The sequence below is a fragment of the Neoarius graeffei genome, chromosome 13 (assembly GCF_027579695.1).
Source record: "Neoarius graeffei isolate fNeoGra1 chromosome 13, fNeoGra1.pri, whole genome shotgun sequence".
Lineage (NCBI taxonomy): Eukaryota > Metazoa > Chordata > Actinopteri > Siluriformes > Ariidae > Neoarius > Neoarius graeffei.
In genome coordinates, this window is record NC_083581.1 from 72,187,774 (window position 1) to 72,210,727 (window position 22,954).

The 22,954-nt window shown below is 42.4% G+C and overlaps 1 protein-coding gene across 3 annotated transcripts in view; it reads right to left on the reverse strand.

The window, feature by feature from the left end:
* Window positions 1-1,829: 1,829 nt before the first annotated feature.
* Window positions 1,830-22,954, reverse strand: part of znf385a (zinc finger protein 385A) — a 215,615-nt gene continuing 194,490 nt past the window's right edge. For all 3 annotated transcript variants that reach the window (XM_060938484.1, XM_060938486.1, XM_060938485.1), the window contains 4 exons: window positions 19,997-20,329; window positions 12,099-12,277; window positions 10,973-11,065; window positions 1,830-8,775 (listed from right to left, as the gene is read on the reverse strand). In XM_060938484.1, the coding sequence (XP_060794467.1) occupies window positions 8,548-8,775; window positions 10,973-11,065; window positions 12,099-12,277; window positions 19,997-20,329 (833 nt within the window). In that variant the 3' untranslated portion in view covers window positions 1,830-8,547. The remainder of the gene's footprint in view (window positions 8,776-10,972; window positions 11,066-12,098; window positions 12,278-19,996; window positions 20,330-22,954) is intronic.

Consider the following 22,954-nt stretch of genomic DNA (forward strand, 5'->3'; position numbering starts at 1 on the left):
CGCAGCACTGTGATTTAATTACTCTGCAAAGTTATGGTCACTTGCTATCACCCTCACCCATGCAGCCTCCACCCTTTGCGCTTCGCGATGTCTGTCAATCTGAAATTGCACGGAGGGCGCGACGTTGAAGCAACATAATTAGGGTGCGAAGTGTCAAACCAAAGGGTTTTTTCTTATGCTGAAAAATAAGTGACCTGCAGTGGCTACATACTGTCATCTTGCATCACGTTTCTCTCCAAGACGTCTCCCTATTTGGCCGATATGAGCCTATTCCCCGAGTGAGTTGGTACGGTGGCTCGACCCCGTAGAAAACTTAAAGTTCGGATGAAAGTTAGTTGAATAGGTTACTGACTTGTAGGCCTACATGTTGCCTGCCTGACGCGTGCTTCTGCCCAACTTGCACGACAGATTACTTGTTGAAAAGGCCCCTTGGATTAGATTGGCCGCGAGCAGACTGAAATGCATGTTAGAACGCTCTCACCTTTTTTGTAAAGCGTCTTCCAGATCCGAATGGGTAAGGGCAAGTGAAATGGTATAAGGTCTTTAATAAAACTCAGTGTGTGCTTTGACGCATGCATTCGGCAATTTAGGTCGTTTAACAGAAGCAGCAGTCCAACCTTGGAAACCCGCAGTCCTCAATGTCACCACACACGCTGGCTTTCGTTGGGTATACCCAAAGGGGTGGCTAAGACATCTGTCAAAAGTTACGGAGTTGCATTCCTCAAGAAATATTACGGTAGACCAAGATTATAACATTGAAATGGCATGTTTATTATCACGTAACAAAATGTTGTAAACAGTATTATAGAAATAATTTCATTCATTCATTCATTCATTCATTCATTCATATTGTTTCGGTAGAAAACTATGCAATGCAAAATCGTTTAAACACCAGAAAACCAGAGAAGTGCTGGGCCTCAAGATTCTAGATAGAACGTTCGGACGCTTTTTTTTTTTTTAGACCCCGGCGAGTATTCGGAACCGGCCTTTATTTGTCACAACACACGCGTACACCCGGCCGTTAAAGGGAACTCGGCGGTTAATTGGAACTCGGCTATTATTTGGTATTTTACGGTAGCTCCTCCTCCTCCTCCTCCTCCTCCGTCTCCTGGGTGCTGCAGCCCCGTCAAATTTGCCCAAATAGCCGCGTTTTTTATCATAACTTGTAAAATAGGCGCCTTCGTGAATTAATATATGGATCATCGGGAATTACTTTTTATGTTATAAAACATCGCCAAAGATGTCAAAAACGTGTCATCAGCACTTTAAGGTATCCATGTGGGACCATGAACAGAGTTTGGTGAAATAAATGAGTATAGGAACACTGGAAGTTCCTCAGCTCACCATAGGAAGCCAGTTTTGGACAATTTTAATATTCATTCATTCATCCATCCATCCATCCATCCATCCATTATCCGTAACTGCTTATCCTGTGCAGGGTTGCAGGTGAGCTGGAGCCTATCCCAGCTGACTATGGGCGAGAGGCGGGGTACACCCTGGACAAGTCGCCAGATCATTGCAGGACTGACACATGGAGACAAACAACCATTCACACTCACGGTCAATTTAGAGCCACCAATGAGCCTAACCTGCATGTCTTCGGACTGTGGGAGAAACCCAGAGGAAACCCACGCAGACACGAGGAGAACATGCAAACTCTACACAGAAAGGCCCCTTGTTGGCCACTGGGCTTGAACCCAGAACCTTCTTGCTGTGAGGCAACAGCAGTAACCACATCACCGTGCCGCCTCAAAATGGCTACGATATAATAATTGTACACTTTATCATTTAAGAGGAGCTCTTAATAAATTAAAGCAGACTCATTTGCATCAGGTTTAATAGTCTTTATTGATTTATAGACATTTTTTTTTCCCCTGTGGTAACTCCAGGTTTCTTTTAATATCAATAATATTTTCCATAAAGTTCTGTGTTTCATTTAAATTACATCTATAGTATTTTACTCACATAGGCTATGCGTTTATTGGTTGATCTCTTTATTGCAATAAACAAGAGTAGCCGGTATGGGTTGAATATTGCTACGTTTCACCATACATACTCTTTTGTCCCGCTGACAAATTCAAAAATAACTTTATTGGCAAGACGAGGTTTGACCAAAAGCTTCTCAGGGTTTCCCTTTTCTCTGCACCTGGAGAGGCTTAGGGTGGAATAAGGCTACGGCTAAAACACACTTCATCACTAACATTACACCCGCCCTGAAAGATTGGATGAATCTACCAAAGGACTCCAAACATTTATGTACACTGACAATGCTCCTTCTGGGGATGACTACAGGATGGATGTATTCTTTACAGATGGAGCTACGTGTGTCCGTATCATGCTTATGGATTGTGCTGGGAAGTGAATCGCTGTTCCTCCTTGGAGTCTGCAGCCTGACATGGCATCGCTGAAGCTTGTGTGAGTGGCGCTGACTGCAGATCAGTGACCACAACACCACGGCCAGCTGCGGTCTGATACAAGTCGCTCAGTCCAGCTTGATTGATTTCCGTCTGATAGACACACAATGCTAGGAGATACACACTGACAAGAACTATAGCACCCTTGCTAGTGCCTCACTAACTAATGAGAAAAATAAAATACATCTCCAAATAGAGGTCACTTTAATCATAGCACAATGGTGGACGCTAACGTGTGTTAGCATTTCGGTAATGGCATTATCGTGATAATGATACTGTACTAACTAAACCTGCGGACCACGAGCACAAAATGCAATGAGGACATCTTGAAACTTAGCTACATATGCTATGCAAACAGTATGGCAGACTATATATTGTTTTCACTCAGATTGCCTGTATCTTGTGCCTCGATCAAAGATTCATAAGGCCCTTGTTTATGTGAAGGGCAAGTGAGAGTCCATCACAGCCCTTCCTGTTGCACTGAGAAAGGAAACATCGCCGTGGACGAACACAGATTCCCATCAGTAGGCACACACAAATCAGTTTACAGAACCCTGTACATTTGGTTTACGTTCATCTCAAGCAAGTCCCATAATTTGATTGCTTATTGCATTGCAAACATCCAACAGTAAGACATGTTAGCGCGTCACGTCAACGGAAGGGCTTTCGGTGTGTCCATCAGTACCTTACATTGGAAAAACAATCCCTCCAATGTTATGATTCGTCTTGCTTTCTAAACGAATATATCTTTTTCCCCCGCATAGAGTGACAAGGCCACGCCCACACTGAATTTCATCTCATGGTTCTCTATCTAAAAAAATATTTTTGGAGTATTTTCCCCCCACCACAGTCTTCACATCACTAATTATGTAATCAGCAAAACAGTGTTTTATGAAAATGAAACAAAACACAAAACCCACAATGACAAAACAATAACATTAAATCAACCATAGTAAAAGAATAGAAATTGTATGCATTGCATGGCTTTAGATTCAAGACAGGAAGTTCAGACCAAAGAACGGGAGAACAGTCTCATCCCCATGCGATGTCGCTGTGATCCTGTGGCTTCTTCCTGTTGAGTTATTATTCGTTCCATATATATATATATATATATATATATATATATATATATATATATATATATATATATATATTTATTTATTTTCCATTTCCCTGCCCTTTTCTCTCCTCTTAAAAATGTTGTCCATTCCTCCACCCCTCACAAGGACCGGTGATAGAGTTCAGAACTGATTTTAGCTGGGATTTAGGAGGAAATGGTAGAGAAAGATCAGGGTTCATATTGCTGGCCTTTCTGTTGAGGTTGCATAACTTGTGTATATGAGAGAGAGAGAGAGAGAATGGACACAGGAGACTGTGTGAGTTCAAACCTTTGCTTATATTGCAGGGGTGCCCAAACATTTTTTTTTTTGTGAGCAGGATAGGGAAAATGATATGCACTATTGCATATACAATATTTAACAGTTATTCCATGAAATCGAGTCGTACATGTGCTGATAGCCGATGAGGCGCGTAGCACCGAGTTGTCTATAAGCCATGTACGACAACGAGACTGAGTGGAATAACTGTTTTATTATATCCACATTCACTGGATTTGGAGAAACAGAGCATTTTTATTGTCATTTTTTGCAAATTCGATAAATAAAACTTTGTACAAAACGTCCAACAAAATCATTTCCGCTTAGAATTTAAACAAACCGGCGAAATGACAGTAGCAATTTGTAAAAAATGCTATAATAATAATTCTTGAAAAAAAAATATGTTCTTACCATTAAATACTTTTATTCCATATTTTGTTGTGCTTTTTTTTGTAATTTTTGGAGGTTTGTTTTCAAGTAGAGTTTTTTATTTCGTCCTCTGTTGGTTCAGCAAAATGCGCTGCCATTTTCTTCTTCTTTAGGGTTTTTTTGGCGGTTGGCAAACCAACTTAAAGGTGCATTACCGCCACCAACTGGGCTGGAGTGTGGAACAGAAGATAACAGGGGAAAAAAACAAAACAAAACCTATATTCTTTTAACTATTTTGATTTCTTTTAAATACTTGATAACAAAGTGATATATCTGACTTGATGCATGCCACCATTTTGCTTTTCTCTACACATGGTATATGGGGTATGGGGAAGCCATGGTCAAATGGTTAGAGAAACAGCTTGAGGACCAAAAGATTGCTGATTTGATTCCCTGAACCAGCAGAACTGGCTCAAGTGCCCTTGAGCAAGGCGCCTAACCCTCAACTGCTCTGGCAAGAGTGGTGGTGTACCTTGTGTCTGATTAGCCAGAGAAAAACTGATGATGTGATTATCAGTTCGGGCAAGAACCCAGCCATAACCAACTAACACGGTATAGAGAGCGTGCACGTGACGTCACGAGGTCACATGATATTTGTTTATCTGCCATCTTGGACGGCATGGCCGCGCATAGAACTTAGACGAACCCGTTCTAATTATCAAGTGTGTGGGAGTAGATCTTTCGAGAATGGTTATATCTTGTTCAGCATTTGGTTGTACCAATAGACAGGGCCAAAAGGAGGGCCTGTCATTTTATAGATTCCCCGCAGACGAGGAGAGACGCGCAAAATGGGTGTCCGCTGTGCGAAGAGAAAACTGGAACCCCAGTTCTACCAGCCGAATTTGTAGTGAACACTTCATATCAGGTAGGTGTAATCTTCTAATACATTTATATCTGATATTGAATAATAATTCTGCACAGATAAAGATAGCAGTGATTTGTGATTTTTTTTTTTCAGACAAAAACATACATATCTACAACCCTGTCATTATCTGGAACTGAGTTTAGATTTCGAACATTCTTACGATAAAACGTCCTGCATAGTCTCGTTATGATAAACGTCTTAATGCCACTTACCCGTGAGGTTATCAAGTAGACATTCTTCTTCGGAACCTTCCAGAGGTATAGTTGGGATAGCCATCCCGCAACAAAATATTTATAAGCTTCCAGGCTCTTGTAAGCTTTGAGGGCTTTGCCAGTGTAACACGATTCACGATTAACAAGAAAATTGTAAATGTCGTGGTAGGCCAGATCGGGCAAATCGCCGGCACCGCAGCTCCGAATTTCCCTGAACAAGGATTGCGGCAAGTTGTACGGATCTGCAATCCCCAACCTGGAACACTTTTCCACGTAACGCTGCCTCACGTCACCTTCAAGATGCTGAACAAACTTAGACAAGTTATCGCGCGATGTAGATGGGGTATTTTCCGAATTTTCTTGGGGATTACTCCCTGGATCCATTACGCTCGCGCAAGGTAAACAATCCTGAAGCCGTCCAATATGGCGGAGTAAACATGGACGGGTCACGTGACTGCACATCCTCTATATGAGCTGATAGCCTGCTAGTAGAGTAGCCAATCAGAGTGGGTGATTGCTTATATCCAGTGAATGTGGATAGAATAATACACAATTACAGACCTGCTGGATTGCCACTTTGATGTTCCCTCTTAATTTAAGTGATCATCTTAATGGGGGAGATTAATATTTATGCACCGTTTGATGTGAAAATGAAGCAGTTTCATTTACTCATTTTATTCCTTCATAGGAGCTGATTTCTGGGAAGTTGAAGACACAATCTCCTCTGAACTCAGTACAGCAGCGGCTCATGACCAGAGATTTTGGCAGGGCAGGACAACATTAATCATGACACAGCTTCAAACTAAATCAAGTTGATAGGTTATCACAGTATCAGCTGTGTTCGATACAGCAGGTGTGTTTCCTGTGGGCGAGATGAGCACAGTAGAGCTAATATGATTGATCAGGTTTGCCAGGTTTCAGCGAAGTTTCCAGCCCCCCTACCTCTCAGAATTCACACAAAACTTGAACCTAGCCCAAAATATTCAGTGTTAGAAACAGGCAGGCTTGTAGTACTCGAGTCCAGGACTCGTGACTTGACTTGGACTTGAGCACTGATGATTAACTGCATTTGGACTCGTAAATTGGAGACGAGGACTTGGATTTTTCCTTTATTTTTTGTAACAAGCCATAATAATCTGGCATAAGATATTTATATTTACATCTACATTAATTTTTATACTAATTTCCTCCAAGAGAATGCACATTCACCTGTTCATACGTCATGTTCGGGAACAAACTAACGTTAATGGCGCTAAAATGCCTGGAGAGAACGCCCGTAGGATTGTCCGCTTTGCTTATACAGACTTCTCGTGCAGTGGAAAAAAATGCACTGCTATGCGTTCCATATGTAGAAGAACTATCGAGGAGACGACGGGGACGACCTCGAACTTCAGTCGTCATTTGGCAAGACTCCACCCAGAGAAGGAAGTGACATGCTATGTTCATTGCTCTGTTGATAGTGGGCGGGGCTTGCTGAGCGATGAACTAGCTAGTGTTAACCCTCTCTCATGTTATTTGCCCTATTGATAGTGGGCGGGGCTTGTGTCAGACTCAACTCGGATCAGTAGTGGAATTGACTCAGATCAGTAGTGGACTCAACTTGGACTCGATTCAAAATTTTCTTTCATGACTTGGATTTGACTCGGACTTGAACACTAGGGACTCGAGACTGGACTTGGACTCAAGGTTGAGTGACTCGACTACAACACTCCTGCAGATTCAGTAGTTATTTCACCAGCATACCTTCATTCACTTTGTTTCTTTGGTGACACTATGTTTACCTGAAACCTTAGTAATGTTAAGGCAGAGAGGAGATGATTAAAATCTTTAGATTCAATTTTAAACAGTAGTGACACCCAGTGGCCAAAGCAAGAATGTCACCTTTAAAAGTTGTTTAATCAGCCAATTTAGTTAAACCATAATCGGATCATTTTGACAATAATCCAGAGGAAGGATGCAGTTTGGACACCCCTGTTATATTGTCTTTCTCTCTAAGAACCCCACCATCCATCTAAAACCATCATCACATTACTTCGAGCTATACCAGCTCTATAACATTTTTTTTTTTTCGTTGATGTGATACTACCAATATCAACCAACTTGGAAGTTTTGGACTATGCTACACTACACAAGAATAAATAAATGTCTACTGGTCTTCCTTTAGGAACCGAGGGTTGATTTCCGTTAAACAGGAGATCATCAGCTCTCTCACTTCTGAAGAGAAGATGAAAGGTGGTGGATTTTTCCCTCAAGAAGTGTTTTGATGTTAGTGTTCGTTCTGAATCCAAACTGCAGTACCACTTAGTGTTGTGAGTATGTTTCCCCACACTGCCATGAAACCAGATTGCCTTCTAGTCTCTCTCTCTCTCTCACACACACACACACACACACACACACACACACACACACACACACACACACACACACACACACACACAACATCCCCTCTGGTTGTATTCTCACTTGTTGAATACCGAAGTTCTTCCAAGGTGATCTAAGTAGATTATGCAGAGCAGCGTCTCCACACTGGAAAGATGCTAGCAGTGTCTTAGAGGGCAGAACTTCATCGGACATGGATTGGTTAAAGAGGAGATCAGTCGAAGCAGATATCCTACTGAGAGAACAGGATTATTTTGCTTTTGTCCCCCAAGGTGCATAGGGCAGAGGACTTATTGAACGTGACCGGGAGAAACTACTGTGGTACACAGTATATATGGAAACAGTTAGCAGTAGTAGTCTTTGTGTGTGTGTGTGTGTGTGTGTGTGTGTGTGTGTGTGTGTGTGTGTGTGTTTGGGTATATGTTACACAACTCACCAGCAGTTTGTTGCTTCCATCCAGTTCCTATGTGACTATTTCTGTCTCACTCTCTGTGTCTCTGTGTGTGTGTGTGTGTGTGTGTGTGTGTGTGTGTGTGTGTGTGTGTGACAAGAAGGGAAAGATAAATGCTGAGCTGAAGTAATTACTATATACTGTCTTTCCATTCATTGCCAATCACTCACTCAGTCACACCAAAGAAAAGAGGAGGGTAGGGCAAGGGACAGAAAGAATAAAACTCTTGTCAGATCTTTTCCCTTTGTTGTCCTCCATTTCCTTTTGTTCCAACTGTTTTTCCTTTTTAGAATTGAGCAGTTGGTGGATGAGTTAATTCTAGTCATTGCTGTGTGGCTTACTATTTATTTTTCTACTTGATTACTTCACAGTGTGCTTTTGGAGTTGCTGCTCCTGGCTGGCTGAAGTGGACGAGGGTCTGTCAGTAGGGTGAGAAAAGAATGGGCCCGTGTGAGGTGCGGATTGGCCCTGGGGCCGGTCTCAGAATAGCATGGCTAAGGGGCGGGGCTTGTAAGAGATGAGGATGAGGGTGTGGGGCGGGAGCTGCGGCGCGGAGAGCTAGCGGATTAGACGAGGCGGCAGCTGCCATCGCTGCAGCTACAGCCAGAGGACTGGGCAGGAGACCAGCACCCAGTGCTTTGGTGAGATCCTGAGGAAAGTACAAAGAAGGACATAGCTGAATCTGACGCGCACTTAGCAAGCTTCATCAATAAATCTGACAGTATGTTACCTTTGCTTACCCTTTTAATGTGTCAGAGTAGAGCTACAGCTTGTTAGCCCAACCAATAAATTTAACAGAACGCACCAAAGTTAGAGCGGATTTATTCTGTATATAAATAGATACAAAAGGGTTGCAACCTCACAATGTGTCCTGTGGTAAGAAATAATTATTATACAACCCCAATTCCAAAAAAAGTTTGGACGCTGTGTAAACTGTAAATAAAAACAGAATGTGATGATTTGCAAATCATGGAAACCCTATATTTCATTGAAAATGGTATAAAGACAACATATCAAATGTTGAAACTTTATTGTTTTTTGAAAAATATATGCTCATTTTGAATTTGATGTCAGCAACACGTTTCAAAAAAGTTGGGACAGGGGTGTGTTTACCACTGTGTTGCATCACCTCTACTTTTAACAACACTCTGTAAACGTTTGGGAACTGAGGAGACCAAGTGCTGTAGTTTTGAAAGAGAAATGTTGTCCCGTTCTTGCCTGATATACAGTTTCAGTTGCTCAACAGTTCGGGGTCTCCTTTGTCGTATTTTGCGCTTCGTAATGCACCAAATGTTTTAACTGGGAGACAGGTCTGGACTGCAGACAGGCCAGTTTAGCACCTGGACTCTTTTACTACGGAGCCATGCAGTTTTAATATGTGCAGAAAGTGGTTTGGGATTGTCTTGCTGAAAGAAGGAAGGCCTTCCCTGAAAAAGATTTTGTCTGGATGGCAGCATATTGCTCTGAAACATGTATATATCATTCAGCATTAATGATGCCTTCCCAGATGTACAAGCTACCCATGTCATGTGCACTAATGCCCCCTCATACCATCACAGATGCTGGCTTTTGAACTGTGCACTGATAACAAGCCGGATGGTCCCTCTCCTCTTTAGCCTGGAGGACGTGGTGTCCATGATTTCTAAAAATAATTTCTACTTTTGATTTGTCAGACCTCGGGACAGTTTTCCACTTCGCCTCAGTCCATCGTAAAAGAGCTCGGGCCCAGAGAAGGTGGCGATGTTTCTGGATGTTGTTTATATCTGGTTTAACTTGCATTTGTGGATGCAGTAATGGAGTGTTTTCACAGACGATGGTTTTCTGAAGTGTTCCTGAGCCCATACAGTGATTTCCACTACAGACACGTGTCTGCTTTTAATGCAGTGTCTCCTGACGGCCTGAAGATCACAGGCATCCAATGTCAGTTTTCAGCCTTGTCTCTTGCCTGCAGAGATTTCTCCAGATTCTCTGAATCTTTTAATGATATTATGTACCATAGATGATATGATCCCCAAATACTTTGCAGTCTTACATTGAGGAACGTTATTCTTAAATTGTTGCACTGTTTGCCCATGCAGTCTTTCACAGAGCAGTGAACCCCTCCCCATCTTTACTTCTGAGAGACTCCGCCTCTCTGGGATGCTCTTTTTATACCCACTCATGTTACTCACCTGTTGCCAAGTAACCGAATTAGTTTTTTTTTTGTTTGTTTTTAAGCATTATACTTTTTCAGTCTTCTGTTGCTCCTGTCCCAACTTTTTTGAAACATGTTGCTGACATCAGATTCAAAATGAGCACATCTCATCTCATTATCTCTAGCCGCTTTATCCTGTTCTACAGGGTCACAGGCAAGCTGGAGCCTATCCCAGCTGACTACGGGCGAAAGGCGGGGTACACCCTGGACAAGTCGCCAGGTCATCACAGAAAATGAGCACATATTTTTCAAAAAACAATAAAATTTCTCAGTTTCAACATTTGATATGTTGTCTTTGTATTATTTTCAATTAAATATAGGGTTTCCATGATTTTCAAATCTTCACATTCTGTTTTTATTTATGTTTTACACAGTGTTCCAACTTTTTTGGAATTGGGATTGTAGTTATATGGTGACTTTAAGAACAAAAAATAAAAAAAGCTCATTTTGGTCTTCAGGATGTTCTTTCTAAATACAGTTTGACTGCCAGGTGGACTTTCCTAGTCTTAATGGAACACACCTGATTCAGTTAATTCAGATGTTCAATAGCTTCTGAATAAAAGAGCAGAGTGCGTGAACGAAATGCACAACAGTGACGTGTCCTGTATTGACATTGGTGTTAAAACCTGTCAGTAACTGAGTACGAGCTCACCGTGAGGTCTGCACCCCTGTGCTTTTTGTGTCGGCTCAGGAGTGGGTTGGGCTTCCCTGCTACTCCATCCCGGTGTCTTCGACTTGATATGTGCTGGGGATTCAAACACATACAGTGGAGTCAGTAGAGTAACTCTTAAATGATTTACTTGTGCATGGTGATCTAATCACTTATCAGTATGTGTCAGAGGGCTACAAGAAAAATAGCCTCAGTGAGGCTGTAGCTCATACCAGCCACTGTTGTTGTGTGTGATTTTGAAATGCAATCAGTCCTGTCGGAGGAGTAGTGATTTTTGTGAAAATGCATATGACCCCTGTGTAGCCGTATCCATGGTAGATGGTGCCACTTGGTGAACAGTTCTTGTTGGAATATGTCTTCAGAGTCTTCTGGGTGAATTTCAATGAAAAAATCCTGACAATTTATGAACAGTAGTGTTTGGTGTGATGAGTCACCCAAAAATTTCAAACGCCCATAAAATGTTAAATATAACAGGTGGTACCACCATCTTGACAACTTTTATACATCCCAACCTGGGGAAAATTCCATATGAGTTTGATCAAAATCTGATCACTCCTGTAGAAGGAGTAGCGATTTTCGTGAAATTGCACATGACCCCTCTGTAACCTCAGCCATAGTAGGTGGTGCCACCTAGTGAACAACTCTTGTTGGAATATGTCTTTAGAGTCTTCTGGGTGAGTTTCAGTGAAAACATCCCAGCAGTTTATAAAGAGTAGCGTTTAATGTGACGAGCCATCCAAAAATTTCAGACGCCTATAAAATCATAAATATGACAGGTGGCACCACCATCTTGACAACTTTTATGCACACCCACCTGGGAAACATTGTATGAGAGTTTGATCGAAATCTGTTCAATTCTGTAGGAGGAGTAGCGATTTTTGTAAATTGTGGTTGGATGATGATGGACAACGACGGATGACAGAGGGACAACGTGATCACATAAGCTCATCCGGCCTGGCCTATGGCCAGTTGAGCAAATAAAAATCACATGTGTGAGTTAGTTTGAGGGACATGGATTATCTGTGTTAATAATTACAAATGAATGAATGAATGAATGAATGAATGAATGGGCTACTGTTCTTAGACTTCACCAGGCTTTTTTTCTCACCTGTTTGAGCTGCAGTTCTGAATTGACCCGCACATTGCAGATCTCACAGTGGAAGGTGCGTTCCTGAGTGTTGGGGTCTGTAGATCCACTCTCTCCACTGGGCTTGGGCCCCAGACGAGGATACGCCTTAATGGGACCCAGTCCGCTCCGGGCTTCCAGAATGGTTTTGTGTTTGGTGCCTGAGGGCCATCGAGACAAGAGATAAGACAGGTGCAATGGAATAAACTCAGGTGAGAGGAAGATATATGAATGGAATAAGATGTGAGGCTCTATTGTCATGACTCAGACTAACACCGTCTGTTTTATCACCGTAAACTCAGCACTGTCTGTATTGTAAGGGAATGACAGGGATTTGGATTGTTTCATGTTTGTGGTTTAATTCAACACAGCTGTAAATTGTAATACCTGACTTGGCCACTAGGGGGCTCAATTGTCAAGATTCACGCATGCTGTACTGTATTCATGACTGTTAGTTGGGAAAATGGATTAAAACAAGGTCATGATTAAGATGGTCTATATCCTCACTTCTTACCCTAGATGGATTTAAATAAGAAATCAAATGTTTCGTTTGGATGCTAATTTGTTTAGCATGTAGCATTTCCTAGTGTTTATTTCATGTAAGAAATGTTGAAAGCAACCTTAAAACTAAACTCACATCATGGCACTGCTGTGGTATACAGGATTCTTCAGATTTCTGAAAACAGTTCAAGACACACTGTTTTGCCAAGTACTAATTTCATCAACTTCCATTGTGTTGTCTAGTAAAGTGTACCACACCACATGGTTCTTTTTAAAAGCCTGAGTGAGTCTCTGAGATGTTTCCGAGGATGAAAACAGTTAAACCTTTAAGACAAACATTGTACAATAACCACGTTTAGTTTGGAAACTAAAAATAAATATTTTACGACATATAAAACCGCTGCATCTCTTCATCAGGAGCCGTCTCCAAGAAACCTGACTTTGACCGAGAGTTTACCTTTAACTCCCTGATTCCTGAGCGATGTGTGTAGAGTTTAGATTACAGTAAGGGGAGTACAGTAAGTACAGAGGGTTAAGGGAAAAGGCAGGAGATCAGAGTACATGAGCTAAAGCATGCTAGCCAAACATCATTTTTTAATGTTTGTCTACATTTGGTCCCAACTTTGGACAGACAGTAAGATCTTTGTTTGCATCTAGAACAAACAGACAGGATGCAAACAAACAGATGAGATGAGTGTGATCAGCAAACTAAGTAAGCTGTCGCCATGAGAACTCAGCGCTTCCTGCTTTTTAGACTTTTTTCCCTTCACTCTGCTGTAAAACGTGCTATTATTTTTGGGCCTCGCTAGCTTTTAGAGATTTGCTTGATGAAATAGTTGCATAACGTCCAGACAGATTGCAAGGCACAATGTAAGCCTTGATTATTGCCTCTCATCCCTTCTATAACAAATCATTCCAATCAATCTGCAAAGTTTGTTTTCAAAACCTGTTTGTGTGCACACAGAAAATCAGGGCATGTGCTACTTATGCTACGTTCCCAAGAAACGGTACTTGAAAAGGTATCAAACAAGGTTGATTTAGGTGATGCTTTAAATGATGTGGAAATTGTCGTAATGGCTCAACTAGCTTGGCACGTTTTCTGCTCGAATCAACCTATCCAAACAGAATATCCAGTTTTAATACTACTGGCCTGGGCCAAATCAACAGATGAAGTCATGAAAAAGAAAAGTTTGTAACAGTCTCGATGGATGTCTTGCAGGAAAGTCATATATCAGTCAGGGTTCTCTTCTCTGTCCTGGAAGAATGAACATCCTGGCTGTCTGAACACCTGACTCACTTGTTGTCTAACGGGTAAGCCATGGCGTAATGGTTAGAGAAGCAGCTTTGGGACCAAAAAGTCACCGGTTTGATTCCCTGGACCAGCAGGAATGCCTGAAGTGCCCTTGAGCAAGGTACCAGCTGCTCTGGGTATGTTGTATGTTGCTTTGGATAACAGCGTCTGCTAAATGCCTGTAATGTAATGTCTTCAAACACTGAAGACCTACCTCTTCAATAAGCACTTAAGTAAATAATTTTTTAAAAATCATCTGGCTGACCCTGTGTGCTTCTTGTGATCTGTCTGCCAGGGCTTTAGCTTAACCTTAGCCAAGCAGGTGTTTCTGTAAGCACTTGTAAGTCGTAAAATGTAAAATTTGAGAGACCTCTGGTGTCCATGTGGTAAACTGCAATGAAAAAATGGACTTAAACGTCTCCCTTCCCATAACTGATCCCATCCCCTCTGCTAAAACGATGCATGTTTCGTGCTGTTTTTGTTCGCTTGCTTGCTTATTATTTCGTTTTGTTCGGAAAAGGTTCAGAGCTGAGCAGGGAAGTTCTGAATGGGGGTGGAGCTAATTTCTGGGCCCAAAAAAAGTAAATCCTAAAATAAAGAATCAAATGAGATACATGCCAATTTTTCCACTGCGAATCACTTTTCATAGTGTCTTTGAAATGATATGATTAGGGCAAAGGGGGTATTAAGTCCTGTAGGGTATTGGGCCCCACTACATTGGTGGGGGGACACAAGCTGGCTTAGTAGTTAGCATGTCCGCCTCTCAATTGGGAGATCGTGAGTTCTACTTGTGGTTGGTTCATACCAAAGACCATCATAAAAATGGTGCCTACTGCCATCTGGCAAGGCATGCTGCAATACAGATGTGAGTAGGGAGTCAAACTCTTGCGGTTACCAAAGGACCCGCCCCCCACTGTAACCCTAGCTGTGTGGGCGAGAGGCCGAGGACTACGGAAACGGATTTCGGCACTGCCTTAAGGGCCTGGTTAGTACTGGGACAAGAGGCTGCCTGGGAAGACCAGGTTCTGGTGTGGGAAGGACTTATGACTTTTGATGACATTGGGGGGAAAGTTGGACTCTTCTGCTGGGGGCTTACTGCCCTACACCTGTAGGGAATAGGCTCAACTGTAAAAAAAAAAATTAAATTAAATTAAAAAATTTTTTAAAAAGTTGACTTGTTGGAAAACGGGGCGGCACGGTGGTGTAGTGGTTAGCGCTGTCGCCTCACAGCAAGAAGGTCCGGGTTCGAGCTCCGTGGCCGGCGAGGGCCTTTCTGTGCGGAGTTTGCATGTTCTCCCCGTGTCTGCGTGGGTTTCCTCCGGTTTCTCCCACAGTCCAAATACATGCAGGTTAGGTTAACTGGTGACTCTAAATTGACCGTAGGTGTGAATGTGAGTGTGAATGGTTGTCTGTGTCTATGTGTCAGCCCTGTGATGACCTGGCGACTTGTCCAGGGTGTACCCCGCCTTTCGCCCATAGTCAGCTGGGATAGGCTCCAGCTTGCCTGTGACCCTGTAGAACAGGATAAAGCGGCTAGAGATAATGAGATGAGATGACTTGTTGGAAAACTGTTGCACTTTTATCATTGGATTTGATGCTAGTTAACTTGTAATTATGTGTTTGTTCTATTGCACTGTTAATCTATCCATCCATTATCCATAACCGCTTATCCTGTGCAGGGTTGCGGGCAAGCTGGAGTCTATCCCAGCTGACTATAAGCGGGAGGTGGGGTACACCCTGGACAAGTTGCCAGGTCATTGCAGGACTGACACACACAACCATTCACACTCACATTCACACCTACGGTCAATTTAGAGTCACCAGTTAACCTAACCTGCATGTCTTTGGACTGTGGGGGAAACCGGAGCACCCGGAGGAAACCCACGCGGACACGGGGAGAACATGCAAACTCCGCACAGAAAGGACCCTGTTGGCCACTGGGCTCGAACCCAGAACCTTCTTGCTGTGAGGCGACAGTGCTAACCGCTACACCACCATGCCGCCCTACACTGTTAATAAAGTTACATTATTTATACGATATCTTTTTTTTTAAAAGCAAAAAAGTGTGGGGCCCAAAGCTGTGCCCCCCTTTGCCCTATTACTAGAATAGATACAGGTCTAGATTTAGGCCTAGAAAACTTCTCAATATTAAAAGATGCACATTTAAGGAAAAGTCAGATTTTTGGACATATTACAAAACTCTGGTCCTCTTTCATCATCATCATCATCATCACCACACGCACAAACACAAAAAACAAAATAAGTAAGTAAGGTTTGACGTCACCTCTGGGGCATTGTAATGGAGTCGAGTCTTGTGTAAATCACAAATAAGTGAAAACTCTCCAAGAGAGACGGAGCAACTATCTGATTTTAGTCCTCCAAACACTCGTTTCAAGGTGGCTGTAATTCCTAGTGTGGCACTGCAACTAGGTCAAGTGTAGCATTGAGGGCACAATTCTGCAGCTCAAAATGCAAGTTAATGCTTGTATTATTCAGGAAGTGATTTGGTTAAATAATTATGTTTTCAGCAGGGTAGGTATCCAAGCTCCTGGCAAACATGTGGCAACAATTCTGACAGCTAAGAAGAAACATAATGTGTATGTGTCTTACAATGTGCCTTTATTTTTTCTTTTTTGGAACTGCAACCAAAGATGAGTGCTGAAGTTGTTAATTTGATGACTAGACTATGTTCCGAAGTCGAATAGGTTTTGCTATTTAAAGGTGCTGATTTCAAAGTCAACTGAAGTTTTAACATTTTTTTATTGTGTGTGGCATTTTCCTATGTCTCGCAAGAACAATGTCATGTGGACAAGATGTGATCATTTTGATGTCCTGAGGGTCGCTTTTTCTTCGCTTTGGGACCGTTTTCCAACCTCTTGACGTAAACAGTACGGTATGGCCCTACGGAAACAGGAAACAGCCGAACGCGAGGGAGGAGCTTTAACTAATTAGCATAACTACAGAACCGCGTCACACCAAGATGGCGACGTGCGGAAAACATCGTAACTCTGCATCGATCTTGGAGAGTTTTGAGTCGCAGGGATGTAGGTAATTTGTGGTTGACATTCGTGAATAGATCCGTGAAACAAATACATAGACCAGTGATTCTCAAACTGTGGTACGCGTACCACTAGTGGTACGCGTACCACTAGTGGTACGCGGGCTCCATTCTAGTGGTACGCCAAAGAATCACTTAATTAAATATAAATAAAATTTAAAAAATAAAATAAAACGTGAAATACTATCCATAATATCCGAATGGATAAAAATATCTTATCAACCGATGACAAGAAAATGAAAGGAGATACAAATTAAGTTAATAATTTTAAAAAGTTTGCAAGTGCTTCTGGGTAGCCATACGTAGCGTACGTACGCATTCCTGCCGGTTCCGCTGACAGACGGCTATCCGCCATTGGTAGACTAGGCTGTGATGGGAAAAGGTGGAGGTGGCTTTGCTAATTATGACGAGTACGACAAAATTACTGTCGTGGCTTAAATCCGCGAATGCGAGCGTGGATCAGGAGAGAGGGAGAACTGAAGAGGATGTGTGAGCCGAGCGCAGATGCTAACGACAGTGGCAAAACCAGCCCCAGAACTGCTAGCAAATGGCAGAAACCAGTAAGGAGGAAGTATGACGAAAAATACATAAAACTGGGATTCATTTGGAGCGGGACAGAGGAGCTGCCCAGGCCGCAGTGTGTTGTATGCGGGGACGTTCTGAGCAATGAGTCCATGAAACCATCGCATCTCAAACGGCATCTTACAACCAAACACACAGCACTAAAGGACAAACCAATGGATTTTTTTTTTAACGAAAACGTGATGAACTGAAGCAGTCCAAGTCCACCATTCTGTCCTATGGTACACCCGTAGCCAAAGCACAGGAAGCTTCATATCGTGCCAGCCTCCTGATCGCCAGAGCCGGTAAGCAGCACACAATCGGGGAACTGCTGTGTTTGCCATTAGCCAAAGAGATGACACGTATCATGTGTGGAGAGAAAGCTGCCAGAGAGTTAAACTTGGTGCCGCTTTCAAATGACACCGCGTCAAGGAGAATAAACGACATGGCTGACGATGTTAAAAAGACACTGATTGAGCGCATTAAGAACAGTAGATATTTTACCATACAGCTTGATGAGACTACAGATGTTGCAGATTTGGCCAATTTATTTGATTCATTATTTAAGTACAGTGTTTTATTTTCCTATATTTAAACACAGTGTTACTGTTCAAAGTACTGTGTAATGTTACAGTGGCCAACAATATTAAATATACTTGTTAAATAAAACTTCCGCCTTGTTTTTAATGAATACTTAGGCCTACTACGCTACCGTATTTTAATGTTGGTCATTATGGTGGTACTTGGAGAGCCAAGTATTTTCTGAGGTGGTACTTGGTGAAAAAAGTTTGAGAACCACTGACATAGACGAATGTATCTTTTCTCTGTTACTGCTTTTGTGTTATCATTTCTTTCTCTGTAAGATCAAAACATCAGGTGTACAAGTCCATACTCACTACCATGGAGTCGAACCCATGCTTTCTAAGATAGCTAAGCGCTAGCTAGAATGATTTAGTTATTGGTCCAGAAAAATGACATCACCTAACCTTGCTCTATCTTGCAGTCGTACTCACTAGGCAGGCTTTCGTTTTCATTTCCGCTGGCGGGAGAGCCGAGTCCGCTATGTTTGCCCATGCTGACTTGTTTTGATTAAAAGTAGGTCAAAGATGCCCCATGGTGGTCACGTGATATTGCTGCTCGCTTGCTTCGGCAATCTCCGGAATCGTAAAATGCATGATGCCTTTTATCTCGGCAAAACATTCACACATAGGATACACGGTGTGTGTGTGCAGCAGCGAAACATCTCAAAACTCCAACAGCAATAGAAATAGAACATTTTGCCCAGAATTCAACTTTGCACTTAGAACCTTTAAATTATAAAAGCACAAATCCAGATGCATGTTTAAAACAGAAAGACTAGTAAGGCGCATATGAGTTAGAAAAGGTGTGCAGGTTTGTTTAAAAATATATATCTATAATGCATTCTTTGTGCAATTATTCATGGCATGTACTGCCATTTAGATGGAGAAACTTATGTTTGGTTGTGTCGGATAAACCTGCAGAGCTTCAGCAGGGGCGGTTTTAGGAAATCTGAGGCTCTGGGCAAAGGACAATTTGGAGGCCCCCCCCTCAACCCCAACCCATACATCTGTAATAATAATGAGATGATGAATCATACGTACTGACGAACAATATTTATTGTGAACACATGGAAATGATTGAAAAACCCCCAATAAAGATCACTGAATATCTGAATATAAGCTGTGTGTGTGTGTGTGTGTGTGTGTGTGTGTGTGTGTGTGTGTGTGTGTGTGTCAGTAAAGGAGAGAGTGTGTGTGTGTGCCTGTCTGTCTATGTGCGCTGCTGTCGGTGTGCCCATCTATCAGTCTGGTTCATGCTCGTTGCGAGACGAGTTAATTTGTGATGCTGGTGGTATAATATCGATATCTCTACGACTACCACTGCAGCTAGCATTGCTGTTGGCAAAACCCAGCTCATTAGATGTGCTGGCCCTGGGTTCTTCTTCGGTGGAAGAACTTGTGTGGAAGAAGGTTGTTAATTTCGGTAGCTTTTCAACAAACTGCTCGCTATTCTTTTTCCTCTTCCTTTTCTCACTGCCACTTAGAAATCGTTTCATTCTGATTTTACTTTAACAAAAAATTTTACGAGGGCTCTACAGCTAGAGCTAGATGGTGGTGCATGTATTCAGCCCGCTCGCGTCGTTGCCTAGCTGTGCGGGACATCACGTCACATACTGGTGGTTTTGCTTGTGAATCTAGCTGTAGGATTACACGTGAATCATGCTTTATTGCTTTTATTATTTTCGTAGCAATGTGGTTCATGTCGAGTGGAAAATATGTATAATCACAATGAATTATTACATAGTAAATGATGATGCATGCAGGAAAACAGGAATACCGTAACGCGACGACGAGGCCCCTGATTGGACGAGGCTCAGGGCAATTGCCCGACTTTGCCCAGTGGAAAGACCGCCTATGAGCTTCAGCTCAGATTTGTGGAAAAGCTCACCTTTGTTGTGAGCCTCCAGCTGAGAGAGTGAGTTGACGGCTACTTTGCAGAGTGAGCAGTACAGCAGTTTCTTGGCTTTGTCCTCCTCCGTCTCTCCATTGCCAGAAGTAGCCGCTGCTCCTGCAGTCGCTCCTGGTGCTCCAGCTGGCTCCAGGTTCGAAGACCCACAACCAGGCGAGGAGCTGCTTGCAGGTTGGGGAAGAGGAGTGGTAGGGCTTGGCATGAGGGCACCGGTAGAGGGGCCAGGGGAGTCTGGGGTAGGGGGAGCCGACAGAGATGCAGGCCCCTGCGCTACCACAGTCCTGCTCAGCTGTGACACAGGCTGCGTCTCTTCTGTAAAACAGTACAGCAGCGATACACCATACCATTACAGACGCTCTTTGATCTTTTTTTTTTTGCAGTTGTGACAATAAAAACAGTGGATTTGAATGCAAGTGTTTCAAGTCTGTACCACAGGAATGAAGCAAGGTTGAGTGGTGAATTCATTGCCAAGTAGTGTGCACTACAAAGTTTTATGGAGCATAAAAACAGTTTCTAAAAAAATATATATCAGGCCATGAACTCAAGCAATTAAATTTACATGAAAATATGAAGTGCTCTTTTTGAATTTGTACAACAAAATGAAACAGGTCCCAATGGGGTTAATATGGCGTCGTGGTAACATGGCTTCACTTGAGGAACAGGCAGAGGTGGACAGTAACGAAGTACAGTTCCTTGAGTACGGTCCTTAAGTACGCTTTTTGAGTATCTATACTTTACTTGAGTATTTTTTTTTTTTGGAAACTTATGACAAACTTCATTACATTTGAAAGACAAATATTGTTCTTTTCACTCCACTACATTTCTATCAAGATCCTTGTTACTCGTTACCATGAAGCAGCTTTGAAACTGGATGTTTTTTTCTTTTCTTTTTCGAAAACGTGATTTTTTTTTTTTTGCAGATGACACTGAAACAGCCTATCAGTAATCACTAAGGTCTAGGGTATTAGGCAGAAAAAGAAATTTACCAGTCAAAAATAATATATTTATATAATCCTGATAAGCGCCGCAGGTGCGAAGATGAGCGCCGCAGGCGCGAAGTCCCTCTAGGGGGGTCTGGGGGCATGCCCCCCCAGAAAATTTTTGAAATTTAGACTTCATTTCCTGCATTCTAGGACATTTTCAGGGTGAAATGGCGTGTAATTTTTGATCAGAAATATTGCATATTTTTACTTTGTATTTTTTTCAGTTTCACTCCTGAATGTATCAGATGTATGTATGGTGTCTGATTTGGTAACAAAAGTGAAAAGAAAATAAACAACAATGAATTGTATATAATCTTTTGATCTAGTTACAGTATTTAATAAAAAAAAAAACCAACAGTATTCTATTTTACCATACCCCAATGAACCCCCCTTGTTAATCAATGTATCACACATACCTTTTCTGTCTTTTTGTGGAAAAACGAATCAGTTTTTGTCACATTCAATTTGGGGCGTTTGTTGGGATTCATCTTGATCCAGAAGAGTGAGTCAGCAAAAAAAAATGCGGTTCTCCCGCCAAGAAAGAGGAAACTACAACGCAGGGTGTTTGGCAATTTTCGACCAATCAGAATTCGCGATTTATTCAGTCCGCATGTTACAAGATTCAGTGCGGGCCAAAATGGCGGAAACGATGAAATATTCTGATTTTTCATTTCAAGTTTTCAGTATTTTTCGTATTAAACTGTGTTTCTTACGATTTGTAAATGATGGCGGAACCACACACGGACTGGCCATCGGGAGTAGCGGGAGTTTTCCCAGTGGGCCGGTGGTTCAGTGTGGGCCAGCGGAGAAAAAAAAAAAAAAAAAACAGTTGCGCGCTGGCCTTTAATATGATAAGCAATGTTAACAGTTTCTTTAACAAACTGTTAACATTGCTTATCATATTAAAGGCCAGCGCGCAACTGTAATAAGCAATGTTAACAGTTTGTTAAAGAAACTGTTAACATTGCTTATCATATTAAAGGCCAGCGCGCAACTGTTTTTTTTTTTTTTTTTTTTCTCCGCCGGCCCACGCTGAACCACCAGCCCACCGGGAAAACTCCCGCTACTCCCGATGGCCAGTCCGTGTGTGGGCGGAACATAACTGGATTTATCGGATGACATGTGGGAGTATTCATGTGCGAAAATTTTCGGCATTATCGTCCGTTTCAGTATCCGTCTGTGTGTATACTTGCCCGTTGAAATCGGCAATCGCCCGTCAAATTTACGGGTGGACGGGTCTCTGCCTAATACCTTACTAAGGTCACGTTACATCCAAAATCAAGTTCAGTGATTTCTCAGCAGCATTATTTGAACACAATCAGTTGATGGCGGAATGGAAGGAGGTGGTTCTTCTGAGGAATGGACACACCCATAGCCCAGGAACCCATGTTTCAGTTTCAGTTTTCTGAAAGGAATAGAGATTCATTTCATTTTAAATGTTTGCTTTGGGGCGGCATGGTGGTGTAGTGGTTAGCGCTGTCGCCTCACAGCAAGAAGGTCCGGGTTCGAGCCCTGTGGCCGGCGAGGGCCTTTCTGTGTGGAGTGAATGGTTGTCTGTGTCTATGTAGGTGTGAATGGTTGTCTGTGTCTATGTGTCAGCCCTGTGATGACCTGGCGACTTGTCCAGGGTGTACCCTGCCTTTCGCCCGTAGTCAGCTGGGATAGGCTCCAGCTTGCCTGCAGAACAGGATAACGCGGCTAGAGATAATGAGATGAGATGTTTGCTTTGCTTGCCTAAAATGGGGCACATCACAGCCTACAAATATAGGTTCATTGTGTATAAATCTCTAAATGGTACAGGGCCCAATTACCTCTCTGATATGTTGCAGCGGCCTAACCCAATCAGATCTACCAGATCGCAACAGAAAAATTTACTATTAAAACCAGTTGTTAAAACAAAGTGTGGTGAAGCAGCTTTTAGCTACTATGCAGTACAGCTATGGAACCAACTGCC